The 21604-nt window shown below is 34.4% G+C and overlaps 2 protein-coding genes across 4 annotated transcripts in view; both read right to left on the bottom strand.

The window, feature by feature from the left end:
* Positions 1-21604, bottom strand: part of LOC134265832 (zinc finger protein OZF-like) — a 61803-nt gene that overhangs the window by 8920 nt on the left and 31279 nt on the right. For all 3 annotated transcript variants that reach the window (XM_062748058.1, XM_062748057.1, XM_062748056.1), the window contains exon 3: positions 8109-8225. In XM_062748058.1, the coding sequence (XP_062604042.1) occupies positions 8109-8225 (117 nt within the window). The remainder of the gene's footprint in view (positions 1-8108; positions 8226-21604) is intronic.
* LOC134265833 (zinc finger protein 239-like) lies at positions 6496-7775 on the bottom strand. Its single transcript, XM_062748060.1, has one exon. The coding sequence runs from the start codon at positions 7701-7703 to the stop codon at positions 6609-6611; it is 1095 nt and encodes a 364-aa protein (XP_062604044.1). The 5' UTR covers positions 7704-7775; the 3' UTR covers positions 6496-6608.

The raw sequence follows: 21604 nt of genomic DNA, 5'->3' as shown, positions 1-21604 counted from the left end.
AGTTCAAAATCACTTTTGAAACATATTTTGTTGCTTCGTTCCACAATTTTGCATGATAACAATATGCCCGTAATTTGTGCAAAAACATGTGAACTTAGAAAATGCATTTAGTGGTATACTTCGTTTATATGTTATCAGCTGTATGAATCCTAATGTGTGTTTTTTAGACATCTAATCTGCCAAATGTCTGTCCACAAACATCACATCCATATGGTTTATCTCCTGTGTGGCCCAGTGGGGATCCGGGTTAGAATAGATCCTCAGTACCCCCTTGCTTGTCGTAAAAGGCGACTAAATGGGGCAGTACTTCGGATGAGACCGTATAAACCGAGGCCCCGTGTCACAGCAGGTGTGGCACGATAAAGATCCCTCCCTGCCCAAAGGCCATAAGTGCCGAGCACAGGCCTAAATTTGCAGCCCCTCACGGGCAATGGTGACGTCTTCATATCAGTGAAATACTGTAAACGTATTATATTTGGCTGTGTATTCTTTTTAGCGCATTTCTCGGAAAGCAGCCTCCGCTTAATCAAGTACATCGCTAAATGCTTTGTGTATAAAGGTTTATGTAGAACACATTCAAAAGGCGCTAAATCAAATCTACGCCAACTTCTTGAAAATCCAATTTCCACCAAATATCGTACACGCCAAATATAATACATTTACAGTATTCTGGAGAGGGACGTAAAACAGTATACAATCAATCAATCTCCTGTGTGTATCTTCATGTGTCTATGTTTGGTACTTGAATGTGACAATCAAACCCGCCGAATAATTTGAAGTTTTAATAAGTTTTAAAAGAAATAAAAATTTTTTATTAATTTTTGTGTTATATGATATTAAAATATATAAGTAGTAATATTATAGAAAAAAAAAACATTGACTTCAAATCTGTGTCCAAGTACCTATAAAGTTCATTGGGGATAAACATCTATACATATAAATTATAAAATTTTGCCAATTAACTCCGAAATGGGTGCACAAGAGTTGTTACTTACTCCTCTAATACTAAACAACGTGCGAGATGATGTCCGTAAACTATATTTATATTTCACTCGGTTAGTAAGTATTGTATATAAAATTAAAAGTTTACATCAATTTTCTGAAAAGTCATGAAATAGCATCAACGTGAGTATTGTGGCGTTTCCGGTTGGCAGATCTAAGGTACTGTCAAATTTTAATGAAAGTGACCAAAAACAATCGAATATTTATTTCATAAAATGTCATCACTGAATAATTCGATCAAAACTTTATTTAATTGATATAAAAGAAATAAGTTGTAGTAATAGATTAAAAAGCAATATTGCAAATTATTTTCGTCAATCACAGATTTCAAAATTGACGGAAATTTCTAGAACATTGCCACATTGCTTTTATCAAGAAATAATTATAAATATTGTAATTTACGGGTATTTGATTAAATAGTTTTACAAAATATATATAATATATAAATCATTATACAATAAACATAGGTAATCAAAGATTACAAAGCTCACCTCGACGAATGTTATCAGTTTAAGTAATGCAAATCCTACATCATATTTTCTTAATATTAAGTATTCATCCCAACAACAATATCCTTGCAAGTTGTGTTTAACCCTCTACATGACATATACACATTTCTATGCATTTAGTGTGAAAAACATGTATTGTGTAAACAAAATATATTCATAACTGTTAAAACTGAAGATATCAAAAACTTCAAGTTCATTCGGATTGATCTGTTCCCAAAACTTTAACCTGGTCTCTTGTATGGAAAATATAGGTCAGATCCAGCATCCCAAGCAAGTCTGATAGTGTCCATCCTAACATGCATCATCCATGCAAGTTTGGTTTAGCTAGGGCTTATAGTTACATGTACTTCGGAATGAACATGTATGTCAGATCTAGAATCCAAAGCAAGCCTGGTAGTGTCCATCCTAAGTTACATTATCCATGCAAATTTGGTTTAGCTAAGGCTAACCATAACTTGGGAATGAAAAATGTAGGTCAGATCCAGCATCTGCAGCAAGTCTGGTAGTGTCCATCCCTAGATACATCATCCTTGCAAGTTTGGTTTAGCTAGGGCTTACAGTTACTTGGGAATGAAAATGTAGGACAGATCCAGCATCTGAAGCAAGTCTGGTAGTTTCCATCCCTGAATACATCATCTATGTCAGTTTGGTCCAAATAGGGCTCATAGTTACTTGGGAATGAAAATGTAGGTCAGATCCAGCATCCGAAGCAAGTCTGGTAGTGTACATCCCTAGATGCATCATCCATACAAGTTTGATTCAGGAAGGGATTATAGTTACTTAGGAATGAAAATGTAGGTCAAATCCAGCATCTGAAACTAGTCTGGTAGTGTCCATCCCTAGATACATCATCCATGCAAGTTCAGTCAAAATAGAGCTCATAGTTACTTGGGAATGAAAAGTAGGTCAGATCCAGCATCCGAAGCAAGTCTGGCAGTGTCCCTCCCTAGATACATCATCCATGCAAGTTTGGTCCAAATAGAGCTCATAGTTACTTGGGAATGAAAAGTAGGTCAGATCCAGCATCTGAAACTAGTCTGGTAGTGTACGTCCCTTGATACATCATCCATGCAAGTTTGCTTCAGGTAGGGTTCATAGTTACTTGGGAATGAAAATGTCGGTCAGATTCAGCATCCGAAGCAAGTCTGGCAGTGTCCATCCCTAGATGCATCATCCATGCAAGTTTGGTCCAAATAGGGCTTTTAGTTCCTGAGGAATGGATCTGCTCCAAAAACTTTAACCTGTTCGCTCAACTGGAAAAAGTAGGTCAGATTTAGCATCCGAAGCAAGTCTGGTAGTATACATCCCTAGATGCATCATCCATGCAAGTTTGATTCAGGTAGGGCTTATAGTTCCTTTGGAATAGACCTGCTCCAAAAACTTTAACCTGGTCACTCATCTGGAAAATATAGGTCAGATCCAGCATCAGAAGCAAGTCTGGTAGTGTACATTCATAGATGCATCATCCATGCAAGTTTGGTCTGGTTAAGGCTTTTAACTCCTAGGGTATGGACCTGCTCCAAAAACTTTAACCTGGTCACTCATCTGGAAAATGGAGGTCAGATTTAGCATCAGAAGCAAGTCTAGTAGTGTACATTCATAGATGCATCATCCATGCAAGTTTGGTCTGGGTAGGAATTATAATTCCTTGGGAATGGACCTGTTCCAAAAACTTTAATCTGCTCCAAAAACTTTCACCTGGTCACTCATCTAGAAAATATAGGTCAGATCCAGCATCCGAAGTAAGTCTGGTAGTGTACATCCCTAGATGCATCATCCATGCAAGTTTGGTTCAGATAGGGCTTATAGTTACTTGGGAATGGACTTGCTCCTAAAACTTTAATCTGGACGCCGACGCCGAGGCCAATGCCGGGGGTATAGCATAAGCTGATCTTGACTTCGTCGAGGTGAGCTTAAAACAATATTTTGGAAAATACGAGCAAAATATGGTTGGAAATTATCAGAAGCATTTTGTTGCTGGGAAAGCCACTTATATTTTATTAATGCAAAGATTATATAGGAAAATAAATCATTGATAACCAAAGTGCTGATTACATTACGTATGTAGTGCATGTATACATGTACATGTACCTTATTCAATGTAAAAAAAAATCTTTTTACGGTCTTACTTATCAACGAGGGTATCTATATAATTATAAGCAAGACCTAAGTACATTAAAATTTTTACCTCTTTCCAAAATCAATTTATTAGTAAATTATGTATATTCGTTGCTTTTATCCTTCAAGAAAATGAAACAAGAACATTTCCATAACACTGTATAAAGTTTTGAACAGATAAACTTCAATTAAAGATTTTTATTAAATTTTCAAATTTTCACTAAAAGTGGGTGGGGATGGTGACGTGCATTTACTTCATGGGGACTTTTGAACAAATTATTTCCTCCCTCGATAAGTCTGTAGTCTGTCAGTAAAATCTACAATTTACAACTACAATAAACTTAATTTTTTATTGGGCTAGGTTTCACGAAACTATCGTAAGATTTGTGCTTAGATTGCACGGGTAGTTATCTAGTGTTCCCCCCCCCCCCAAAAAAAAAATAACCTGGTCACTCATTTAGAAAATGTAGTTCAGATCTAGAATCCAAAGTAAGTCTCGACTGTCTATCTATAGATGCATCATCTATGCAGTTTTAATCATGATAACAGGCCATAAGATTGTCGCCCACGTGGCGCAGCGTCTGCTCTAGAGTTGCGAAGTAAGGAGTCAATCCTTACTTCACGGGTTCGAATCCCACTGTGGGACGTTGAGACCGGTCTTTCGGATGAGACCGTATAAACCGACGCCCTGTCCCTCACTGCTCAAAGGCCCTGAGTGCCGAGCATAGGACAAAATTTGTAGCCCTCCACCGGCAAGTGGTGGCGTCTCCATATGAGTGAAAAATTCTCGAGAGGGACGTTAAACAATATAAAATCATTCAATCAATCAAACCATAAAATTAAAGAAATACTCAAAAAAAAATTACTCGGGTTACTCATCTAAAATTGTAGGCCAAAATCAGCAACCGAAGCAAGTCTAGTAGTGTCCATCCATACTTGCATCTGATCATTCATGCAATTTCGGTCTGGGTAGGACTTATAGTTTCCTGAAAATGGACCTGCTCTAAAATATTAAACTGGTCGCTCAGCTCGAAAATGAAGGTCAGATCCAGCATCCAAAGCAAGTCTGGTAGAGCCCATCCATAGATGTAGCATCAATGCAAGTTTAGTCTGGGTAAGGCTTAGAGTTACTTGGGAATTGACTTAAACCTAAAACTGAAACCTGTGACACCAACACCAACGCCGGGCACAGCACAAGCTTAAGGTCAGACGACACATTCCTCAATATATTATAATTTTTCCAAAGAATTTGTCATTGAAGTATAGATACTTAATAAAGTTTCCTAACAAAAAACTAGGTTACCTTACCAAGAATTTTGCGAGAATACCATAAGCTCATATTTCTTAAATAAACTATATGGTAAATATTCTAAATGGCCATAACACAATTTTTTGGTGTACCTATAATTGGAGTTTTATGAAGAGACTTACTTTTATATTCAACAGCTGACTTTTACATTTTAGCTCCATTCAAACTCCATTAAAAACATTTTGAAAACAATGGAAAATTTAGGAGAGAATAAAAGAATATGAACACGTTTTGATATTATACCTAGATATGTTTTTAAGGAACATGTTGTTTGACCTTAAATCGACTTCGTCGAGGTGGGCTAAAAATGTTAAAACCTTCCATACTCATCAATTTTATGAGGTTTTATAATCTATTTGTACCTTTTAGTTATAAAATCAATTGGAAGTTTTTTTATTCACACAAATCAAATTGATAACATGTTTTACCAGTATGTGTCCCCATATTTTCTGTAAGTTATCTAATTAGTTAAATGTATTTTCACAAGCGTCCCACATACAAGGCTTAACACAAGTTTATTTCCTTTGTTTTTCATGTAACTATGTCTCTTGGTGCAAAGAATACCTTCCTACATAATTTATAATTAAGATTTTAATTTTTTATATGAAAGAACTTTATGCGGTAATAACATATATTTGTCCCCCAAATCAAACTTTGATGGAGGTCATACTTAATTAAGTTCATAAACAGGGGGGTATGTGCCGACTTCAAAGCACTGAATAGTTATGACGGCATATGTACGTAATGACGTCACAAACATGACGTAAACATGGTAAATTTCAGTTTTTTTTTTTACGAATAATGTTTATATTTCGTTGATATTTTGAGCAAAAGTCACTAAGCACATTTGTGTTCAGGATCAATATTTTGATATAATATTCACAATTATTATATCAATAAAATATGTAAATATTGTTCCTGAACACACAAGCGCTCTATAAACTCTAAAGCTAAAATTGTTGAAATTTTGTCCATTTTGTCCTCGTTCTGAAAAAGGATATAAACTCGGACTAGTTTGTGATGCCATAAAAGCAAAATTACTGAATAAACTGCTTTGAAACTATAATATGTTCTGTAAATTTACATTTTTCATACAATTTATTGAATTTAGCACATTTCATGAAGTTTTCAAAATGTGACATTTGTGGGGGCAAGTATATGCAATATACCGCATATAGTTCTTTGCTTAGAAAGGTAAAATTTTCGATAGCTCCAATGTAATACGACCTCATGACTTGATTTTTAGCTAACCAAGATTTTAACCCATTCTTTGCTGAGCCGATAGGCAATACAGGTCGAAGTGTACTTAAAGATACAGTGAAACCTGTCTAATCCGACATGCTCTGGGAGACAAATTTTGTGTCGTAATAGACAGGGTGTCGGATTGTACAGTGTTAAAAACAAGGAAAATATTAAAATGGGAATGAAATTTAACATCGGAATTCACAGTGTGTTGGATTATTCAGGTGTCGGATTAGACAGTTTTCACTTTAATGTGAATCAAAAATAATTCAGATCTTTATTAAATATTTTTTTAACAAGTTGTTATTTGTCACTTTATTTTCTTCTTTTATAAATCTGATTTGGAGACAGCTCATATTAATAGATATATCACTGATGTTCATTTACATGTCATTTTGACAGACTATTCCATCTTCTATACATTCCGTTTATTTGTTATTACATATATGAATCCTCATGTGTCTTTGTAAGGTATCTGATCTGCTGAATTTTTGTCCACATACACCACATTCATAAGGTTTATCACCTGTATGTATCCTCATGTGTCTAAGTTTGCAACTTGAACGGTTAAATGCCATTCCACATACATCACATGTATATAAGGTTTTTCTCCAGTATGTGTCCTCGTGTGACTCTGTAAGATGTTTGACTGAGTGAATATCACCTGTATGTATTCTCATGTGATTCAATAAATGACTTGAATGGTTAAATGCCTTCTGACAAACATCACATTTATTATGTTTATCATCTGTATTTGTCCTCATATGCTTCTTTAAACCACCTGATTGTTTGAAAGCCTTCCCACACACATCACATTTATAAGGATTATCACCTGTATGTATCCTTCTGTGTTTGTGTAAGTTCTGCAATTGGGTAAATGCCTTCCCACACACATCACATTGATAAGATTTATCACCTGTGTGTAGCTTCATGTGGCAGTTAAAGTTACTTACATTGTTGAAAGCCTTCCCACACATATCACATTTATAAGGTTTTTCTCCTGTATGGATCCTCATGTGAATCTGTAAGCTACCTGAACGAGTGAATGCCTTATCACACATATTACATTTATAAGGTTTATCCTCTGAATGTAATATCCTCCTGTGACTCTGTAAATCACTTGAACAAGTGAATGCCTTCCCACACAAATCACATGTATATCGTTTTTCACCTGTATGTGTCCTCGTGTGAGTCTGTAAGTCCCTTGAACGAATGAATGCCTTCATACACACATAACATTTGTGAGGTTTTTCACCTGTATGTATCAACATATGGTCCTTTAGGGCTTTTGCTCCAGATAAACTCCTTTCACACACATCACATTTGTAAGGTTTTACACCAGTATGTGTCTTCATGTGACTCCGTAAGCTCTGTGAGTGCTTGAAAGCCTTCTCACACACATCACATTTATAAGGTTTTTCCCCAGTATGTGTCCTCATGTGATCCTGTAAGTGCCGTAACTGGATGAATTCCTTCCCACACACATCACATTTGTATGGTTTTTCACCAGTATGTGTCCTCATGTGACTCTTTAGATTTCCCGGCCAACTGAATGTCTTCTCACACACTTCACATTTATAAGGCTTTTCAGCTGTGTGTGTATTCACGTGTGTCTGCAAGTTTTGAGATTCCCTGAATGACATCTCAAATACATAACATCTATACTGTGTTTTATCTGTGAATATCCTCGTATTTCTCTGTAAGGCACCTGATTGGTTCCAAGTTTTTGCACATGCATCACAACAATAAGATACATTACCAGTTTGTGTCCTCATGTAGCCAGCAAAGTCATCTGATACAGACAATGCCTTCCCACAAATTTCACACTTAAAACTTTCCTTACTGGTTTGACAACTTATTTGTCTCTGTAAGTGATCTGAACTAGCTGAATCTTTCCAACTGTTACACTTTAATGGCTGTTTACTTACATGTGTGTTGATGTGCCTCTCTGAATTTCCAGTTTGATCCTCGTCTGAACAATAGTTCTGTAATTTTTCGGTATCTTTCTGAATATTTGAATGGGGTTGGAAATCGCTCCTTTCCTTCTGCAAATATGACAAAGAAATCAGTTTTAATTCTCCATGTTGTGATTATGTTTATTGTGAGGATAAAAAGTTAAACAAATAAATATTAAAGACGCTGGGGTGGCAGCCATTTTTAGACTATTTTAATCTCTTACAAAATAAGAGCTCCATAACAGATATACAAAAGTGATCAATATTAAAACTAAAATGTATAATTTTTTTCTTTGCCAAATGAAAGTTGTTGGCTAAAGATACAGTATCTAAAAAAAATAAGTTTAATCTGGTGGTTAATTTGTGGTTAAATTGTTGAGCCTCCTTAAGTTATACTGATTCAAGGTAATAGTTGTTTTTTTAATTTTAAAAAATGGGTTAAAGAACAAGGGTAAATAAGGACTTCTTTTACCATGTGAATTTCTTAAAATTGAAACTGCTCAGTTTAGGTTGAAAAGACTGTATTACTTACTTGGCCCCTTGCTAACCATGAATCAATAAAGCATGATGCAATTTTCTCTCTAATCAATGCTTTAAAACATCATCATAGTTTCTTTTTTTCTTTTTTTTTTTTTTTGGTAAATGTGATTTAATATTAAAAGTTGTGTTATCCATCTCTTCATTTCTTCTTTGATGAACCTGACTTCACATTAACAGGTAGATCATTGATGTTCATTTCCATGTCATTTGACAGACTGTATGCCAACATATATACAGCTCAATGCACTGTCTATGCTCAAATGGTTTTTTGCGCAAAGTTACGTCACATTCTTTTTGCAATAAAATGATCACAATCGACTTTAAGGTATTCAAAATATATCGACCATATTTTGTACCATCATCGCAAACCACATCCAAAATGTACGATCATCTCCCTTTCTAGCCGTGGTTGAACGAGGCGAGACTTTTCGTAGCTCATTAAAATATTGACCAATGCGAGTAAAGCATAGTCGGATGATGAACTTTATAACGACCTTTCAATAAATATATCGCACTAAAGGAAAAATTTCTTTAACACTGTTGACGTCAGTTGTTGATTTCATTTGCGATGGAAACAAAACTTGCCACTGACTGAATATATATGTCACAATAGAGAGGCGTTTATATTCAAGATTACAACACTTTTTGTGATCAAGCAGCCACGGGTAGGAGAGAGCTATATGCAGACTCCAGACCGTGGCCTGAAACAGTGATTTTGTACCTAATAAATGAATAATACAATATTTTTAATCATGGTAGCATTTGAAGATGCTGACAATCAAAGATGAATATGCGATTGTGTTACAAAATTTGATGGCAAAAATTCGTCAGGTGTTTTATCCAAACATCAGACCTGCCTACCCCATTCACTGCAAGGGTGTAATATCGGTACATTTTTGGCGGAATTTCAGTGGTAAAAGCGTAATCAATCATGTTTTCCTTTTTTGGGAGTTTTACTATAATACTTTATTTCCTTTCAAATCAACGAAATTATACATTACTTAACAAAGCCCGCATAAACTTTTCATAATTTTTCGAATCATCTATTGGCAAAAAAAGTGTTGTAAAATACCAGTATCCTTTATCAAATTCAATTCCACCGTACACCCTTAATGAAGCATTTGATCAATTTGTATCAAATCACTTAATTGAAGGTTTGCGTTTGAATGTTAAAACAAATCGTACAATATAACATTTTTACCGTTCAAAGGCTTTTTAACACTCATATTTCTCTATCTTGTTCCAAGCAATGTTAAAATAAAATAAACTTAATTGAGCATAGAAATGGCTGTATGTTTTGCAGTATTGTTTAATAGTTAACGTAAGTAGTGCCTTCTCGTCTTCTTCCTAATCTTCAACCACCAGTTTACATGTAATTACTAGGTATTCTATGTACTTTATTGAACTGGTCTTTGAATAACCTTGATAAGAACTTCTTATTTCATTTCAGCATGTCGTACTTTAACACTGAAATTAGACGTTCATAATGAAATTTTAACAAAAATATCAAAAGCGTAAAATTATTGTAAGTGGCGTAATAGCGTAATTTTGTGGTAAAAAGCGGAAGAATTACGCCAAAAGCGGAAGGGTAGGCAGTTCTGAAACATATGAGATTGATGAAGGCTCAAGAAAAGTTAGTTAAGTGTGCCCAATATTTTCTTGTTAAATCTAAAATGGCGCCGGTGCATTTATAACCTCGTTTTTCTTAACATATCCCAAAATATTAATGCATGGAAAAAAAATGAGATTTTTACTCGTCTGTTTTTTATTCATTTTTTGGAGGCAAAAGTATAGATCAGTAGTTAGTGAGACTTTGTACATTTTATTCATAAACAGTAAGAGTATTTTTATCAATATATTTGCAGAAAACTGAATCAATGTACTTATTTTTATATAGGCTATGATTACAAAGTTGAGTCACTAAATGTGTACATATTTTGCTGATCGTTCCAATGAAATCAAACTCAATAAATTCCGTGAAAGGGTTACATTTTTATTAAACTATTCTCAGGACTTTTAAAATGTCCCCCCCAACCTATTTTGTAAATATCATAAGCTTCCATATAAATATGATCAATTATGGCTTTATTATTCTTGAGAAGATGATTTTTAAAGAATTTTTCTATATATTTCTACTTAAAACTTTGGTCAGCCATTGTGGCCCCACCCTACCCACGGAGGACATAATTTGAACAAATTTTAATCGAAACTACTTGAGGATGTTTCCCAATTAGTTTAATCTTTCCTGGCACAGTGGTTCTTGAGCAGAAGATTTTTAAACATACCACCAAAGTTCCATAATTCCCAATTATCTTCCCTTGATTGAGGAGGTGGATCTTCATTTAAACAAACTTAAATCCCTTTTAATACCCAGGGACGCTTTGTGGAAAGTTTGGTAGAATTTGGCCATGTGGTTCTTGAGAAGAAGTGGAAAATAAGGAAAGTTTACAGACAGACGGACAGACAGACAAAATGTGATCAGAAGAGCTCACTTCAGCCTTCGGCTCAGATGACCTAAAAACAGCATAGGTGCAATGAACCAATAAAAAAATCCAGTCAGGTTGATTTTGGCGAGTCTGTCGTGTTACCGCAAGAAAATTTAATGATGGCCCCCGCATATAAAAGAGAAAGTCAGATCCAGCATCTGAAGCAAGCAGTGTAGTATGCATTCTTAGATGTATCATCCATGCAAGTTTAGATTACATTCGGCTTATAGTTCCTTGGAAATGAGACCTGCTCCAAAAAAGTCAACCAGTTCACTCATCCAGAAATGTAGGTCTGATTTAGCATTTGACATTATTGAAAAAAGCCTAGAAGTGTTCATCTTTAGATGTATCACCAATGCGAGTTTGGTCAACATAAGGTTTATAGCTACTTTGAAAATGAGGCCAGTGACAAAAAACTTTAACCAGCACCAAATAGATCAATCTGGTCAATTACAGATCTGCAACATTGACAAATACAATAAAACAAAAAGCCAGGGTTTTCCACAAGGGGTTTTACCATGGAGGTGCGCCATGGTTAAATTTGCTGCGCCATGGTTAAAATCCGCGCCCGCCAAGCTTAAATTTTAGAATTTAAAACTTTCATTTCAGAGATGACACCTGCAATACACTATCTGAGTAGTTAATTGTGTTTATACAACGTGGTGTGAAGCCCCCCAAGCGCACGGGGACAGGTAATAGTGCTAATTACCCACGGTCAATCAGCTGCGAATGTGCCGTGAAGCGTGAGAATTTATTAATTGAAGGTCAGTCGTCCGGTTGTTTTAACAGTATGAGTAGTTATCTCCTACATGTATATAAACTACCGTTAACGGGGCTCTGTATTTTTGCATTATACGTTATATTGTTTTAAATTCTACCTGTGTCCAGTTCACTACATAATAATTAAAAGATTTACAAGAATTCAAAGACATAGTAATGATGTCTCGCATCCGAGCCAGGGCAGTCGAAACTAAATAGTTTATTTTAACTTCGGCAATCTTGATGATATTAGCCAAGAAATACTCCGTAAAAAATCATATTCCTCCGTATTTAATCAATTTCCCATGCTATGTTTTATAAGCTTTAACTTCATTATCGTTTTCGATAAAATGTGGATAGGACCTAAGTGTCAATCGTCGTCTTATTTTTAGAGTTACTTCCTGTTGTTATGAGACGTCGCGTGGCGCTATTTTTGGCACTGGGGCACGTGGAGAAGTAAACAAAACTCTGTGAAAAACGCAATATCTAGAAAAATAGAATGCTTAGAAAAAAATTACACTTATCCAATTGTTCCTTTGTGTGTTTACTTTAAAAAATACTACCCATTCATCTGTTTTAGTAATATTTAAACAAAACATTTCATACAACAGGCTACAATTCTTACAATTATTTATTTCTGAATAATACTGCCCTGGTTAATGTATCAACAATTTTTTTTTTAATTTCATCGGAAGATTACTACAGTTTTGGGCAAATTCTAGTACATTTGTGAGGTAAAATACAGGATGAATCCTTTTCAATTTTAATTCTCTTTTTTTTTAACTTTAAACAGAGTTAGTTATTACATTGTTTTGTGTTGCAATGGTAAAGTTTACAAATTGTAAACCAGTCATTGATTAATGAAGACTAGGAAGTCTAACGTGCATTCGTGTTTTCGGTCACATTTTGTCTTCACGCAGCTTCCTCCATGGTTAAATTTTCAAATGTGGAGAACCCTGAAAAAGCATCTGCCATGCCAGTCTGATTAACATACGGCAAAGAAGTACTTAAGGTATTTCCACCCTCCTATGATGTCAAAGGCTTTGTGAGGGTGGAAACACCTTAAAGAAACTACAACTGTCCAATAGGGACAAATACCCCCGCTGGGTTTTTCAGAGTAGGTGCCAATTCAGAAATATTTTATGGATCTAGTAAGAGGTGTTCACTATTGTCTAATAAAGTGCCCCGCCACAGCATGATACGCCCATCAAATATTGTTCGATAATCATAAATTGGTTAGGGTGTAAGAAAATCAAGTAACCTTGATTAACAGATTGACACAGATTTCAATGATCTAATTTCCATTTCTTATCATGTTTAAAATATTGTACATACATCTCTAAGAGACTTACAGTGTAGGGATTAATTAAAACAAATAAAACATCATATAATTCTAAACTGGCTGTGTTAGAGCCTAACAAATTTCCATCTGCAGCTTTAAATTGTTTTATTGCATATTTTATAAAATAATGGAAATGCTACAGTCTAATAAAAAAATCAAAAATTAATTATTCTTTAGACTATAAAATTCTAAGTGAGACATGACTGCAATTTGTTGCAAATATATAAAAATTGAAATGTATTTAAACAGGGTATCATTTAATCTCGGAATAATTATTTGTCTCGGAATTCAAGTAAATCATAATTTCAGGTGTAGTGCCTATATGTAACCTTAGTTTTTCTCGAAATATCAGTTTCCACTGTAGTAGATGTTGACTAAGTGGGTAAGTGTGTATATGGGTACCAAATATATCTAACTGAAATATGTTGACTAAGTGGGTAAGTGTGTATATGATACCAAATAAATTTAATGAAAAATTCAAATATTGCAAAGTTGTTGTTTTTAAATATTTTTTTTCATGTTTCTGTTCTCTTTTAATTTCAAATTTTCATTTTTTTATTATTATTTTTTCTGCAATAGTTTGGTATTGTGTAGTGAATCTGATGTTATGCTTTAGGGGTTAGTCAGTTTCCCATGCACAGCATGGACTAACCCATTTGCGCATGCGTTACTCTCGGGGGTTAGTCAGATTTCCATGCATCGCATAGACTAACCCATCTGCGCATGCCTCAATATTTACTCGCTAATCTCTGCATTTTCCTTCGTATAAGCGGCAATATTAAGTAATCCTTCAAAACGATCCGTCTTTTAATTAAGCTACAATCCCACCGTAATCGCTTAAGTTACTCCCGAGTCCGAAATATCTGTTGAACATAGTCAACAACGCTGTCGAGCTGTCCATGAATGAAGACTTAGAAATACTATCGCAGCAAAGAACAATACATACCGATTCGTATTCTCGATGCACACTGCAAACATTTACCATTATTTTTGACAATCGTGACATTTAAATCCAAAGAAATGATCAGAAATAACGCGGCGATGTAAACACTACCAACTTCCAGCAACTTCCTAATGCAGACTACCACTGCTCCACGTCACGCTGTGAAAAATGACGTCACGGGTACATTGTTTTCCCGAACTTTTCCAATCGGCAATCCTCGGCTCCATGTGCGAGTTACGAGTCATCCGAGGAAGTCCGAGTGGAGAGCAAAATGGCGATTGAGCATTCTGCGTAATATAAGGTTTCCTGTCTTTGTTGTTCATCAGACGTACTCTAATTTTTTTGTAAAATGTTCTACTTTAACCAGGCAATTAAATATTACAAGGGGAAAGCGAAACTGGAAAGTCTTCAGTACAAAAATCGGTCTTTAAAATTAGAAGATCTATGATCCGCCCACTTGTTTCACCTCTAGTTAAGAGGTGCATATTTAGTGTGCAAATCTTGAGATTGTAAGCTTTGGTGACGTCACGCTCTAAATTGCAGTGACAGGGAAAATGATAGGCATACATCAAAAAAATGCACAGGCATATAACATCATTTTTGAGAGGATAGAATTTTAATTAACATGAAACTTGATAAAAATAAATAAATAAATAACATTAAAACGAAGAAAAAAAAAGAATTGCCCAAATTTGAATATCTTGGGAGGTGGGGGGGGGGGGGGGTGTCAGGTTTTTTTCACATTCTTCTGTTCATACACATGCCCATATTTTTACTATTAAAAAAGAAAACAAAAAGGTTGTCAGGCTTTGTGTGTGTTACGGGGGGGGGGGGGGGGGTAATGTTTAATTGACATTTTCTATAGACATAGAGTAAAAAGATATAGTTAAGGTATCTGGAAAAAAGTAAAGGAGGCACTGTCTAAAATAAATAATCTGTCCTAGATTGACAATAAAAAAATAATCTTTCCTTGATTATCTCCCCCACGTTTTTTTTTTTTTTTTTGACTTTATTTTGTTATTTTCATTTATTCATTTATTTTATTTTTTTTATATATATATATATATATATATATATATATATATATATATATATTTTTTTTGCTTGTCAGACTCTTTCATTGAAGAAGGAAATAAATAATATGTCCTAATCTTATTAGAAATCGATAATCTGTAAAAGAATTATATGTAATATGACTCGGAAAAATTTGTTACCCCATCCCCTTCAGAATCACATGGTCGTCCCCACACAGTATCCGCGCAAATCTTCAAATTTCTCCTCGATGTGTGTTTAGTAATGTATCTCGAAACCAGCATCTTTTTTTTGTTAATTTTGTTATTTTCATTTATTCATTTATTTATTATTTTTTAATATATATATATATATATATATATATATATATATATATATATATATATATATTTTTTTTTTGCTTGTCAGACTCTTTCATTGAAGAAGGAAATGTGTGTAATCTGTAAAAGAATTATATGTATGACTCTGTGTCCCCATACAGTATCCGCGCAAATCTTCAAATTTCTCCTCGATGTGTGTTTAGTAATGTATCTCGAAACCAGCATCTTGATGTAATGTAAATACTAGTAGATATAGAAAGAATCATTTATTGTAGTTTGTAGCTGTTGTTCTGTGTGTCTAATGCATGAATGTTTCACTGCTATATAATGTAGTCACATATCTTTAATGTAGTCACATATCTTTAATTTAGTCACATATCTTTTTATCCTAACACTTTGCACGCTTGCTTGCTATAGTAGCATATGCACCCTTTGATCCTTAATCACCCTCTGCTGTGTGCTAGCTAGCTTGTAATACAACTGCATGGTGAACGGTTTTGTGCATCACTGCATGGGTCATTAACCAGTCACTTTCAGCACAGAAAAACTGGGGGTTCTAGCTAGTGCTACGCCAAAAACGTAATACTGAATACAGAGTTATTTACCCTGTTTTAAATCATGGGCGTCCGGAAGGGGGAAGGGGGTGGGGTGGGGGCACTTGGCATATTTTTTTTTGCCCTTGACACCTGTATCCAGTACGCTTAACACTAAGTTAATGATACGTGTCCTCAAACAAAGTGTGCTCACATTGAGGTATATGGTTCCACTTGACTGTGTTTAATTTAAGAGAATTATTGTCTGCATTTCAATGACTTTTATGAAATAGAAATAGAATGCAAAAACTGCTTAATAAGCAAATTAACTGACTGTTTATACGGGGTAAAAGATTGAAAATATTAAAGTGTGTCAATAGGTGGATTCGAACCCACAGGTACTTATGGACAGGACCATCCCCCCTCCTTCCGATATTCAGCCCGGGGCTTATTGGACATATTATTCAAAAATTATATTTATTACTTTTATTAATCGTGAAAATATGAAAAAATCCTCAAAACCCCAAAACAATCGCTCCACAAATAAATACCCTTATAATGTATTGTTGTTTAGGGGTTTCGAGGATTTTTTTTATATTGTACACATGATGAATAAGTGTAATAAATATAATTTTTGAAAAAAAAAATGTCCAAAAAGCCCCGGGGTTGAATATCGGGGGGGGGGGGGGGGGTCCTGTCCACAAGTACATGTGTTCGAACCATAACACTAATGGTCGGTTGCGTATCTATGGCTCAGATAAGTACAGCTCAGTCGTTGATCCGTGGATCAAGTAAGCCGGGTTTATATCTGGATTTTTAATATAAAATGAAATGAAAAAATACATGTATTAAACATTATAGGAAAACACAAACATTCATATAAGCTATGTTTTCTACAGTGTTTTAAATAGCGGCAAAATTATAGGGACCCCTACCCCACCCCCCGGTTCCTACGGCCATTTTGATAGTCTGCATAATAAAAGTAAAATAAACTTTATTTCTTTGGAATTCGGCGTTTTAAAAAATTATTGAAAATTGAAATTTGTAATTTGATTTAGATTTGATATATGAGAAAGTTTCTATAAAAATTCTTGCTTAAAAAGTACATTGAAGAGTTGAGCAAAAAAAAAAATCCTAAAATGGCCATAAAAATTCTTTGAAATAACCTTTTTAATACGGCGAAAATCGCTTTAAGAATAGATGAAACATGGGATGTTGTAAACAGTGAGAACAAAGTAACGGATTCATTATGCATAAACCAAGAAGAATTGCTTTTAAGCAGAAACAAAAGAAAAGAACAGCCAAATCCTCGACGAGCCACCCGAGGAGCTCCGAGATGAAAAATATAACTCTATTCAAGTTTTTTGTAGAATGATTGAAATCAATTTTTATTGATAAATAATGTCAAAATATTTTAATAATTATTAGTATATGCATTGAGTTTTTTTTCGGACCTTCAACTGAACTGAATTTTATTTTACGATATTAACTGCTCACGCGCAGTCGCGTGATTCTGGGGACGAAGCTAGTGTATTTTGAATTAATGAATTGCAAAGGCCAGGGGTGCGGAACCAGGCTAGACCGGGTCATACCAGAAACTTCTCCCGATCTTTTAAAATGAAAATATGAATTAATATTTTGTAAAGAAAATCACTTTTCAATAAAGAAATATCTTTAGTAAGCGCAGTATTTGACACCAGAATAACTAAAAAAAATATTCCTTAGGCAAAAAGAAAAAGAAACGTGCGATATCGTCTTGATATTTTCAATTTTACAGCGAATACACCTAGAATTTAAAGATGTAGCACTGTTTTTGAAAAGGGGGAGGCCGGAGAAAACAAAAATAGACAAACCAAAAAAAAAAAAAAAACTTGAAACTCGAAAACTCTATTGGGTAAAAGGTGGGATTCAACTTCTTTAAGTACCAAATTTTACCCATACGCCAAAGTACATGACCCTTATATGACTACACTGCAACAAAAAGTGAGAGGGGATGGGGGCAACTAGTCTTTTGTTGAACATGTTTAGAAAAATGGTGGTCACCCCCTCCCTGGTCTCCAACTGAAAAGTCTGGGTATATAGGGATGATTCTCTCAAGAATTTTTCATTCCTATGGAGAGGCCATCTCTTGCCGACAGAGAGCTGCAAATTTTGTCTTAAATACTCGGCAGTCACATATAGGGCTAGCTGCAGATCTGTAGCTCTCCGAAAAAAATAATTTGACAGACCGGAGAGCTACAGTGCCACCCACTGAAAAAAAAAATGTATATTTATTGCGCACAAAAGTTGCGCTAGTTTCTGGATTTATTCCTCCAAATTCTTACCTCAATTGCGAAAAAGCTAAATTTCAAAATATTCCTTACTCTTCTATCAATTATTAAGTACTTTCGTACTTGACATCTACACGAAGCGCATTTGGGCCGAATTATCTTACAAACCAAAATGACAGTATAAACAAACGAAATTTTCGATGATCTTGATTTCAGGGCCAGGAGGGCTATATATAACAACAACAAGAAAACATTCATGTAACCATCAATAATATTGTCGCCTGAGAAATAAATAAAGAAAATGGAAATTGGTCTTGATCATCAAACCGCTTCGATATGTGTGAAAAAGGCATACGTCTAAATGATGGAGACGATAGCCGAGAATATTTTGAAAACTTATAGTCGGATAAAAATCGAACAAAAACGATACCCTTTCAAACTTTATCAGTTCTTCAAGTAAATGTTGGCTGCATAAAATATACATCGAAACCAGACATACATCAGCTTTTCAAGAATGCATTTCACTTGAAGAAAAGAAACACGAACTGTGTAAAGTACGTTTTTATGCGAAAGGTAAAAATTCGATGTTCTAAAAAAAAGGGGGGGGGGACCAGTCATTTTTTCGATAGTAAATGATTTAAGCAACTTTATATATTAAATCTGAAATACTTACATATTTTTACAGATTCATTTATGGAAGTAAATATACTGTGTATCTCGTAATTTATAAAGGGAAAGAAAATTCTGATTAATATTCTTTTTAATGTTCAGAAAACCTTTAATTCTGAAAATGGTAACTTCTCCCACCTCAATCCCAATATACCAATACTTAAACGTATATGTATAGAGCAGCCCGGTCCTCCAGGCTGCAATAAGGCATGTTTTGTTGTGAAAACAGTGAAAGATTATGTTAGGAATACATGGTTAGGAATATTTTGATATTATAGTTTAAAAACATGGAGAAATAAATCGATAAACTGCGCACTTTTTTGTGCGCAATAAATACATGTATATGGGTTTTTTTTTTCAATAGGTGGCACTGTAGCTCTCCGGTCTATCAATATATATTTCGTAGAGCTACAGATTTGCAGGTAATAGGTCATTGAACAGCGAGGGATCTTTTTCGTGCCAGCAACTACTGCATGCAGCATGGGGCCTCCGAGGCTCGGATTCGAACCCGCGACGTAAGGATCAACTCCTTACTTTGCAACTCGAGCAGACGCTCTATCCAATGCACCACACGGGTGGCAGGGATGCAGTGACTATAGCGAGCCTTCGACTGTAGTTTGAGTTGCTTTTTTTTTTTTACATCTTTGATGCATATGATACATTTATAGGTAATGACCTTATATTTAAAATAATGTATTGTTTCAAACGAATCAATAAGTGCGCATTAAAAAGAACTTAGTTCACTTCCTATCATATTTGGCCCTGAGAATTTCCAAAAAATGAAGTTTAAACTTAATCAAAACTATATAGTGGAAATAAATGTTGGATATATGCTTGCTTAAAATATATATTAAAAATTTGAGAATGTGTCCCTGTTTAACTATTTATTGAGGGTCAAAACATGCAAGGAATGCGTATTTCCGGAAAAATCGTTTAAAATCAACTACTTAATAAACATGTTCTGTTTATTAAAACATGGTGCCCACTATATCACCATTACAATTTTTTGCATAAAGAATGCTTTTAAAACATTGTTTCAACTGAGAAAATTTCAAAGTGGTGATATGATGGGCACCTATTGAAAAATGCTTTTAAGTAGTTGATATTTAACGATTTTTCCGGAATTATGCAATCCTTGCAGGTTTTGACCCCCAATAAATTGTTAAACAGGGACACATTCTCAAATTTTTAATATATATTTTAAGCAAGCATATATCCAAGAATTATTTTTACTATATAGTTTTGATTCAGTTTGAACTAAATTTTTGGGAAATTGTCAGGGCCAAATATGATATGAAGTGAACCGAGTTCTTTATCTGGCGCAACAGATAATTATAATGTTCCAAGACGATTCTTATAAAAAAGAAAACATAATTTGTAAAATAGTAAAGATGTTATTAGATTTGTGCAGTTTACCTATATTTACCTACATTGTTATAATGATTTAAATACAAAAACACTATTAAAATGATTTTATTTTATTTTTTTTCATACATGAATAGGACGATGCCAACACTGAAAACGTTAGTTTATAAACATTGTTTTACAATAAATAATACTATTGGGGGGAGGGGGGGGGGGGTGCTGTGAAGGTGGAAGTATGTAACTTGCTTCGTTTCTAAGGAAAAAAATATAGTGTCTTGTTTTAAAACATAGAAAGACTGATTCAGCAACACTGACAAAATGATATGAAGATATTAAAAATGTTGATTCACTGAGTTGTAAAGGCATCCTCCAAATGTTCTTGCACACAAATAAACAAAGGTAGGCAGAAGATCCAATTTAATGTGGGGGGGGGGGGGTGTTTCAAATTTCTGTATATACATTATCATGTTACATGTAACCCAATTTTGCTGATAAAACACCTAAGTTTAGAATTAACTTATCAACGGTGCATTCATAAGTACAAGGGTAACTTCGACGAATTTCTGTTCAGCTAATTGGCATTGCATGCATTTTATTTGTAAAAAGTAAAAAGCAAACATTTAGAATTTAATTTAGATGAGTTTCAGTTGCAAAAAACATTTTCATACATGTATATATTTCACTTCAGGAATGGCTATTAAGTTAACCTTCTATACAGATATTGTAAGAGATGATAACTCTTCGTAATAGCACTGAAATACATACATATACTATATTCTGCAAAATATTAAACCTGGATTAAGAAACATGTATTATAAAAATATATCATAAATGCGTAGACCCTCCCCCGTACGTACATTGTACGTAACACCTATTGTCATTAACATATTTTTACATCCACTGAATATTTTCTCCTTTATTTCTTAAGAAACCTCATTGCGTTCATCACTGCATAAACTACAGTAGGCATGTCGCCTGTACAGATTTCTTAATCAGTGGCTGTTCCATCAATGAAACGTATAAAGACGTTCGCATCATTAATACAATAATTAATCTTTTTAATCCTACTTTAATTGATTATTTAAACAGATGTAAATATAAACAATAAAATGCTTTTTTGTTTGTTGTTACTGGAATGAACGGTCGCAGCTATTGCAGAAAAAAATTACATAACCCGCTTACGCGGGTTATGTATTTTTTCTGCAACAGC

This window comes from Saccostrea cucullata, unplaced genomic scaffold, assembly GCF_032062105.1.
Source record: "Saccostrea cucullata isolate Sc308-1 unplaced genomic scaffold, CSIRO_AGI_Scuc_v1 ctg703, whole genome shotgun sequence".
Taxonomy (NCBI): Eukaryota; Metazoa; Mollusca; class Bivalvia; order Ostreida; family Ostreidae; genus Saccostrea; species Saccostrea cuccullata.
The sequence above is the reverse complement of the archived record's forward strand: the minus strand, read 5'-3'. Positions and strand labels throughout refer to the sequence as shown.

Bases quoted from the DNA above. Each gene is read 5' to 3' on its own strand.
- LOC134265833 (XM_062748060.1), bottom strand. From the start codon at position 7,703: ATGAGGACACATACTGGTGAAAAACCATACAAATGTGATGTGTGTGGG.